At 42.8% G+C, this 9,216-nt stretch overlaps 1 protein-coding gene across 4 annotated transcripts; it reads right to left on the reverse strand.

Annotated features, from left to right (window-relative positions):
• Positions 1 to 407: 407 nt before the first annotated feature.
• LOC113212601 (uncharacterized) lies at positions 408 to 8,278 on the reverse strand. Of its 4 annotated transcripts, none has more exons than XM_026431382.2 (12): positions 7,985 to 8,278; positions 6,286 to 6,485; positions 6,022 to 6,212; positions 5,693 to 5,933; positions 5,303 to 5,612; positions 5,042 to 5,227; positions 4,413 to 4,968; positions 3,456 to 4,334; positions 3,202 to 3,374; positions 2,940 to 3,112; positions 2,618 to 2,868; positions 408 to 2,535 (listed from the first exon to the last, which is right to left on the reverse strand). In XM_026431382.2, the coding sequence occupies exons 2-12, from the start codon at positions 6,478 to 6,480 to the stop codon at positions 2,361 to 2,363; spliced, it is 3,330 nt and encodes a 1,109-aa protein (XP_026287167.2). In that variant the 5' UTR covers positions 6,481 to 6,485; positions 7,985 to 8,278; the 3' UTR covers positions 408 to 2,360. The 4 variants fall into 4 exon arrangements, with proteins under 4 accessions (XP_026287167.2, XP_026287165.2, XP_026287168.2 ...); XM_026431380.2 differs by having other exon boundaries at positions 5,693 to 5,936; XM_026431383.2 differs by having other exon boundaries at positions 5,693 to 5,921; positions 7,985 to 8,277.
• Positions 8,279 to 9,216: the final 938 nt, after the last annotated feature.

Here is a 9,216-nt window from a genome sequence, read left to right on the forward strand (position 1 = left end):
TTTTCTCTCATATTTAAGTGTCATTTTGTTTATGGCTTTTTGTTACTCGCAATCTCGAAATGCGGCGTACTAGCAGCGTAGAGGAGGACAGAGGGAAGTCCCTGTCTGTAGCCACAAATCCGGCGGCACCCTCCCGGAGGCTTCCCATTCCATCTTTCCCGAAAAATTGTGTTCTATAGTCGGGTCGGATTAAGCTGACTCGAGCCGTTGATTTTGTGGCCACAATTTTATGGACACAAACACGGACGTGGCGCCTCGTCTCATAAGACGAGTTCTCTCAAGTGTCGCGGTTAAAGCTAATAAAAGAAACGTTCACCCCTCGCTGTAGGGTTTGTTTATGTGAATGTATGTTAAGTGAATTTCTTTCCAGCCGGAAAGGAAAGTTCGGTACACAGGAAGAAACTTGGTACTGTCGTATGTATACTTTATTCGATTGCGTTTTACCGAGCCGGTTTGCATCTGCAAGGCATACAGTAAACTATAATAAATAACATTTACATTTATAGATTCTAAAAAAGGAAAACAAGATAGAAGAATTTCAAGTAGATATATATTTGATATATATAGTTATATTTTATGGACTTTGTGTAATTATATAGCCTTTGTTAATTTGATACACTGCATAAGCTTTGATTTCAATTAAGAGAAAAAATTGATGAAACTTAAAGTATATACATCACAATGGTGAACTTTGAGAAAAATCTCACAGTAAAGTAAACTAAAGAAATGAGGTAACAGAAATAATCAAGTTTTAAAATTCCATACAAAGGAATTTAAAGAGCTACAATTTAGTGAGATTTGAGAAACATGAACTATGATAGCATTTACATAATCCTATTTATAAATCTACACAATGCAGTAGATTTGATTGAAGACAGCATTTCACAATTGAAAAAATAGAGAGCTTCTCTGAAGAACACTGCTTCAATACTCACTTTAGAACCAAAATAAACAAATACAGTAGATAATTGTCAAGCTCATGTGAACATGAAATTTAAAGATGTGAATGACCAGAAGACAAGAAAAGGGTGCGTAAAATATTTGCTGACAATAAAACTTAACACTTTTGAGCTCAGAGAAATGCAAAACTGTCCCAACATTGAGCACTACTGAAAGGAACCTATTGAAACTGTACACAGAAATATGTTCAAATCATGAACATAAATAAAATACAGTATTAACACTTTTACAAGATCACTATGGGGAAGAATGAAGAAAAAGTTACATGGCTTGGTAAACAATCTACAGACACTTCTATACACCAATTTCAGCACAGTGGATCTATACAATGGAATGCAGGGTGGATTAATTTCCAGACCAGCATCATACATTCATAAGAATTCTTAAAGGAAAATTAAGCAATGGTTCAGGCTAATGGCAATAGTACAAGCATGGTTACACCAAGCAATTCATACTAGAAAAATAAAAATAGCCAGATTTCAACTTTTTTGACCGTTTAAAATGCAAAGAAAAGCTCACTTCTTGCATAATCAATGTTTAAGACCGAATCAAATAAAACTATGTGCTATCCCATAAATATTTTTGAACATCTATAGAAAATATATTTTGAAAAATAATTATGATTTCCTCTTAAAATAGACTTGATTTTATTGGTGATGTTGAGTAACTGCATATACCCAAAATTAAATTTACAGGAACTTATAAACTCTACTGAAGCAATGCCATAAATTTATTATCACAATGGCACAAGCTTCCTTGAAATGACTTATTACACATGATTGCCAGTAAGGTAATAGACAATTCACAATATTTTGTGCACATTACATTTAGAACAATCGAAACTAAGGCTTCTGTTTATCTGTACAAAGTAACTGAAGTTTGGAGTAAATAAAATGTTGCAGACCTTCACTGAAAAAAAAGTACTTTAACCAGAAATAGTAAAATTTTAAAAGGAACAGTTGATACTCAGATAAGATATTGGATACATTTAAGAAATATTACTGTATGTTTGCCCTACTTGAAAGAATGATCTATGGTATGATAAATCAAAACAGAAAACCTTGAAGGGCGATTAAAAATTCAAATAATCTAACGTATTTGTGGCACAGAAGCTTGGTAAAAGAAAATTCTAACTGTGTAAGTGCTTATGGTATGCACTTACACAGAACAAATCACAGATACATCTATGTATATTATCATCCTGCTACCCTGATGCTTTGAAGCAATCCCGATTCCTACAATACGCCACACACTGGTAAAAATAATAATTCTCAGGGTATGAATTAGTTTTACAAGTTGAACTAATATGTGATCAGCACCACAAATATTAACATTTTTGAAAAAGCAGCAATTGATACAATTGCATTAAACTTGAAACTGAGCTGATATCACAGCTATTATTAGCGGGGTGAAAATTTGGGATTTACTGGTCCATTGGTGTAGGATCGCAGCTCAAAGCCAGAGTCTACATTATTGTTGTTGTGCACAGTTGCAGTGTCCATGTCAGACTTGCGGAAAATTATCATTCTCACATCTGTGTGTAGGTAAATGCGGCCTGACTTGGAGCTTGAAAACCTAAGAAGAGAATTAAAGAGATTAGACAGGACTAATGATGAAAAAAGTTGAAAGATACAAGATACTGCTAAAAGCAACCTACCTCAAGTGTATGAGGTAACGCAGCCATTTTTGTGTCAGGTCACTCTCTGGGAAGTCATCTGACACTTCAGTTCCAGTTGGCATGTAAAGAGTGCGTTGGCGTAAAAATGTGTGAGAATTCGAAGGCATGTCGGTCAAGTCATACATTACAACAAACATCTTGATAACTGTCCCCATCGGATTGAACAAGGTAACTTGGATTGTTCCAGATCGTGGAACATTGTATCCTTTTTTACCCAGATTTATATGTCCCTGAAAAAGGAGGATACTTAAATTAGCACTTATTAAACAGAACATAATGATAGCTACCCAAATGCACTTACCAAGTATGGGGTAGAGACTTTGTCATAGTCACCCAATGTGTAGAAGAAAACAGTCACTGGAAGTTTCATATGACGAGGACAGAAAGATCCACTGGCACCAATCTCAGCTGTGAATCCTTGAACAGTGCTCACTGGCTCGAGTCGACCGTTGAGAACAGATTCCTCAAAGCTCCCTGAATTTGAGAAACAAGTTTTTGTTTATAACCCACAACTGCAGGGAAACAAAGTTCAAAGACGTATCTAAAACTTAAATAAAACTAACCAAGTAAAGAAAAACAAGGTGAGAGAGCATGGCAAGGGCCTAAAGTAGGAAAGGTTATTCCAGCATCAGGCGAGCATGGTGAACGAGCTCCACTCTCACTTTCTGTATCATCACTACTTAAACTTAAAGAATCCTCCATTTGAGTAGTGATAGTAGGGGTATCAAACAGTGCACTAAAACATAAAAAATTGCGCACATTAGCATTTACTTGGACCATTCAATGATGAAGTAAATTAGATCCATCATGAACTTACCATCTAATTGCTGATACAGAGATTAGAGAGCTATCATAGTCAAATCGTGTTGTTCCACGGCGGACTGGGGCCGGACTTGATGTTAAAGGTAACCCAGTCCTAGTATGGAACACCATGGATGCAGCAGAATCAAAAGACCTGCGAAAACGTGCCCTCTCCGACGCCGATGGCACATCTTGTCGACTATTGAGAAAATCTTTCTGCATATCATGAGCCACACTTTTGACAAGATGATGAGGACTTGTCTCCTCTTGTTTCAAGTCACTATAAGCAGGTTGAGAAAAGATGGATACACCAGAAATTTCTGAGGCTGAATTTTGAGAATGGTTTGTGTTTTCTTCTTTGGTTTGGCGTGCTTGTGTCTTGGACACACATGAAAGACATAGGCAACTATCCCCATTATCACAATTAAGAAGGGAGGTATATTTATCACAGATTACTTGGTTATTGTGGTCTTCACTGAGATCATTACTTGGCTTGCAACTGTTAGTACCAAAACATGATTGACCTTCACTTATTACACTTGCTTTTGCAGTGCTGAGACTTCTCAAATCACTCCAATTTTTATCACAATGGGTCTCCCCCTTCCCACAACAAGTTATATTCTTCACCTCAACAATCTCTTTCCCACAACTATTGCAGGGAGTTTGACAGACAGTATTGCATTGACAAACACTCCCAACTGAATGCAAGGCTACATCCAGGAGAGAATCAGTCTTATGTGACTTTTTATCATTGTCAGAAGGCAAACTTGCCCGGAACAATTGACAACTTGCATCACTCATGCTATTGCATTCACCCATTTCTTTCAACTTGTGAGAAGACTCTACGGGAGAGAGAGAAAATAGGTTGGGGCGGGCATTTGCTTTGCTCCTGTCCCTAGAAGGAAAAAAAAGACAGCAAACTTAAAATTGAATCAAACAAACTGAAACAGAATATTTGGTTTGAAACACTTACCGAAGAACTGTAAGAACGTTCTTAAGTTCTTGCTGGCTCAGAAGTGATTGTACAGGAGCTGTGGCACCCTTTGATGGACTGACATTAAATGCAGCAGAACCACCAGTTGAACTAGCAGGGATTCCACTTGGATTACAGTTTGTCCCATTAAAATAGTTTGCTTCGGCCACTTCATAACTGCTTTCAGCATCCATCCATGTTTTCACTTGAAGTGAAGAACATGATGCCTCAGCAGTATCCATAACAGGCCGCCTCCTTTTTAAACTACCTGTATTACTTCCATTGCCAGTCAAACCAACACTAGTGTACAGATATTCATCAGCCATCACTGCCAGACCAGATGACCTCTTGGTTGATTCATTAGCAACTCCATCATTTGTATTGCAGCTTAAATGCAAAGAATCCGGGGAAGAAGTTGGCATCGATACTTGGCTGCGGCGTCTCTGCCGAACCTGGACTGGTGATTTAACCTCTTCAATCTCTTCCTCAACCTCACAACTGCAGTGGTGCTTTCCAGGCATGTTGCACTCCATCAGCATCCGATCATCAAGAAGACCTGCAAACAGCACCATACTCTCTAGCCTTGGCACAACCAAAACACCTTTCAGCACTGGAAAGTATTATCATACCTGAAGGTCGACAATGCTTCTCTTGTCCTTGCTCTGTAGTTTGCCTCCTACTTCTTGATGCTGCAGCACGAGGGCACAAGTTTGAGCTCAGACATGGACTGTTATCTCTTTTCCACAGCCGATTAAGCATACCCAAAGGTGTCTCCCCATCAGAAGGAGTATCAGCCTGCCATCTAGCTCCAACAACTGTGGATCACAAGTAAAGTATAAGCAAGGTGTAGGGTTCAACTGGATAAGAGAATTTCACATGGACTCACATACCTTCAGGTGGAAAGCATCGATAAAGAATGGAATCAGGAGCTTCTGAAGCCCTTGGAGGACTACGAAGCCTCTGAGGTGGATCTAGACGACTCTCTCCAAGGGGTAGATTGGCATCCGTTCCTTCCCCTGCACCACCACCTCCTCCAACCATATTGACAACAGAGCCACAGGCAGTTTCTGACACAGGTAGGCAAGGTTTTGACAAGCAAGGCTTCTCTCCCACCTCAAGGGATGGTGTCAAGCATGTGCTGTGAACTGGGCAGTGAATAATCGGAACCAATTCCATTCGCGGCAGAGATCGAGCACACACCTACACAAAGGAGTAAAGAAATGTTTTACATTCATGACAAAGCTCACAAGTTAAAAGGTTTGTATAGAACAACACGATACCTTGATTGAACCATTCTTTCCAACCGAAGCCAAAGGGAAAGTGTGTTCACTTGGTGGTCTTGAGAATTGGCTGGCAAATACTTGTCCCGGCACAGTTATACGATAGCTGATGTTGCTTGGACGGCTCCCTTTACTGCTGCTCCACCAAGCTGACAGTTGAGAGAAATGAAGTTGGGATCTCACAGCTTGTACTAGTCCTCTGGCAAGCATGGGCGCTGGGTCTGAAGTTCTGAAACAGTCACTTCTAGTAAATAAGACGGCCATGAAAGTGGTATTTTTCATTATTTGGTCTTTTAAAATAACATGAGTCATATTTATAATTTAGGTACCTGTTATTGAATGTAATGGTCCATTGTTCAAGCAAGAGATCAGAGGCACATGGCACATTGCTCACATCTGTTGACTGAGCCTTCAGAGCTCCACAAGGACAGTCAGGGCAGAGAAGCACCTCAATACACATTGGAAAATTGTTTTGAAACATAAACTGCATATGCTTTTTGAAGCTATCAGCTCGTTTGCACTGCCAAAAAGAGTATATAATTTAGAATCAAGAGTACAACGATCTCACAAATTCTTACAATTAAGGCACATACCAATAAGTTCTGTTGAGGATTGCAGGAGTGACGCGAAGTTCCATTGCCAAGGCCGTTCACAGAACAATGAGGGCCTTCAGAGTATCCACGAGCATTTCCGCCGCCTGGGACCCGTCCTTCTACAATTAGTGTGCCCAGCTCAACGAAAACATCTTGCGGCTCGGAGCCGCCTTCCCCCTCCATCATGGAGTGCATGGTTGCTAAAACGAACAGGAAACCAACTGATAAAACACTAACCTATGCAAAGCAAATTAACCACCCAATACACTTTGAAGACCAAATGCAGTTTGAGAACTTATACACCTTTACAGAACATGTGCAATATGTTTTTTTTAATCAAAATAAGAGCCATGTCAACAAAATTTTGCAAACAGAACTCAAATGTTTATGCGCAACAGTCCCAGAATATAAAAACCACCCAACCTGTTTTTAATTGTATTATTTTCATCTTGTCTCTTAAATTGCCGTAATAAATTTTTTTATTAAAATAACTTCTATTGTGGTTGTTAGGTATAATCTATTTTAAATAACTTGCGACAGAACGAAAAACTGTGTGGGAGAATTTGCGACAATCTCTCAGATTTGGGTTAGAATATGAAGTGAAAGGCAGAAAAAAGTTGTCTATTATTTTTAATGTGAATGTAGTTTCCAAATGGTTGATTATCTTGCATAAAAAGTTAAAATATACCTTGAAGAAATAATGTAGGACATAATGCAAGAATTTAGGGAATTTCACTTTTCATGATTAAGAGTTATGATTATTTCATGACAGGAAAAAATTGAAATTCGAACGAAAAGTATCAAAACGGTAGCAAAACACAAATTAGCATGTAATTTGTTGACATATTCTCCCCAACTTTCACTTTGTTGCTGCCACCTTTCGCGAATCCGTCTGCTGGATGTGTCACTATTCCAGGGTTTCACCATCCTAACCATCGTTGTCTAAGCGAGATTTCATACTTTACTCGGGCTATACTTTTGACACTAGGCCAAAATAAAAATAAAGATAAGTTCAAACTTCAATTGGACCAACCATAGCGACCCAGACGTTCTGGGAAGTATCCAAAAAGACGTGGAAAAACACAGAGGGAGACGGGCACAACTCGGGGGATCCTGGCACAGTAGAGAGCGAATCTCCGCTAACTCTCGCAACTTGAAACGGTTTGATCATTCGTGGACACATGCCCGCGACACAAAAAACCCTTATGCCACAAATTTGGCAAAGTCCAGGGGTGACCCGATTCCAGGGGCAGGGAACAGGTTTCCAGGAGACAAAGGCTTGTGAGCACCCTCACTCCATTGTCCCTCGATCCACACTGCAGACAGGCCAGCCAGTCCAGTCCTGTCCCGATCATATGTTCCACGGCCAGGACACAAACACGCACTGCGACGTCAACACAACCACTGAAATACTCTGAAATGGTCCACAGTCCGCAGAGAGCCCCAATGCCACTTAGCATTGGCACAATAATTTTGGCAAATGCCATTTAAAAAGTCGCACATAATCCGCGTGACTACTTTCTTGCTCCATTCCCTCTAATATAGTCCTGGTTGAGTCCAGCAGTATATGTACACACAACATCTGATACATCCACCTCACACTTTACAGCGGGCTGATTTAAAGAGCACTTGACAGACATGTCAAACAGGTGGCACAGGTGTTTTCTCCGTAGTTTAATCTTCTCGAAACTTGCATTACCTTTGTTTTAATGTTATCCAGAGGTTCCAAAATTTCCATCGCTGGTACACTCAGGCTATGTGGCCGTGCTCGCCATCGCTTAACTTGGCTCGAGGTTTCCACTCCCCTTTAGCCAGCCCACAGCACTAAATAGTCACTACACACATTTTCACACACTTTCAAACACGGGTCGAAACGCGACGCGAAAACGGACATCACAAATCCGAAGGGACGCGGACACGACCGTCCGGAACGCTGGCCGTTCTTTGTCTGCTCGGGGACTGACGGACGGCCACTGCTGCTGTGCAGCGCCTGGCCAGTACTTCCCCCTCCCGGCGGCAGGTGGCGCTGGCGCCGCGCGATCAGCTGGATGAGCTGCGGCCGAGCTCTCAGCTGATTGGGCGACGCGCTCGGCGCTGCCAACCCACTAAAAATAACACCGACATTGGTCCGGCTCAAATAAGGAAATGCGACGGCGTTAGGGACGCGTTAAGGGGAGGGAAGTGACCCCGGCAAAGGGCCGGGAGGGCCCCGCGTCCGGGCGGCGACCGCGGCGCGGCGGAGGGCGGCGCCGTCAGCGCCCCGCGGAGCGCACTTGCCCGATCAGCTGTTGGGCGAGAGGGAGACGGTGGCGGCGAGAGGGGCGGAGAGCGGAGGACTCTAGGCGTCCTGCCCCGTCGTCCTGTCCACGCGCTGCGCTTAGCTGCGCTGGCCTCGCCTCGCCTGGCTGCGCGGTGCGGGCGCAGGCCAAGCAGCCATCTCCAGGCGACTACTCGCAACAAAAACGCTGTGCTGCGGTGCAGGAGGCGGCTCGCGCGCGGGCAGGCGCAGCAGACCGCGTCCCACCCTGTACACAGCCGCGCGTCTAGCGCGTCCTTGAGGAGCTCTAGAGGCTGCCTCTAGGGCGGGGCGGGCGGGGCGGGCGGGGCTTGAAGCCAGCTGGGCGCGAGGGAAGTGCCAGCCGGGCGCTTGAGCACGTGTGCTGGGCGCGCTTAACGTCCCGTCCTTGATGCAACGCCTCAACCACTACTGTGGCACTTTTGTAAAAAGTACTCATGATTAATATGACATTACTCCTCGTCCTTTCAGATGAACGTTAAGCAACGATTTACACACAGTCGGGAATGAATGAAAACCCGTCCTGCTCGTTTAAGCGCGCCCCGCCCGCTCTGGCTCTGGCTGGAGCTAGAGGCGTCACTGGCGGGGCTGGCGGGGCATGTCATGTGACGACCCGCGACCCGCGCCTAATGAAG

The sequence above is a fragment of the Frankliniella occidentalis genome, unplaced genomic scaffold, assembly GCF_000697945.3.
Source record: "Frankliniella occidentalis isolate FOCC.00 unplaced genomic scaffold, Focc_3.1 Scaffold35, whole genome shotgun sequence".
Classification (NCBI taxonomy): domain Eukaryota; kingdom Metazoa; phylum Arthropoda; class Insecta; order Thysanoptera; family Thripidae; genus Frankliniella; species Frankliniella occidentalis.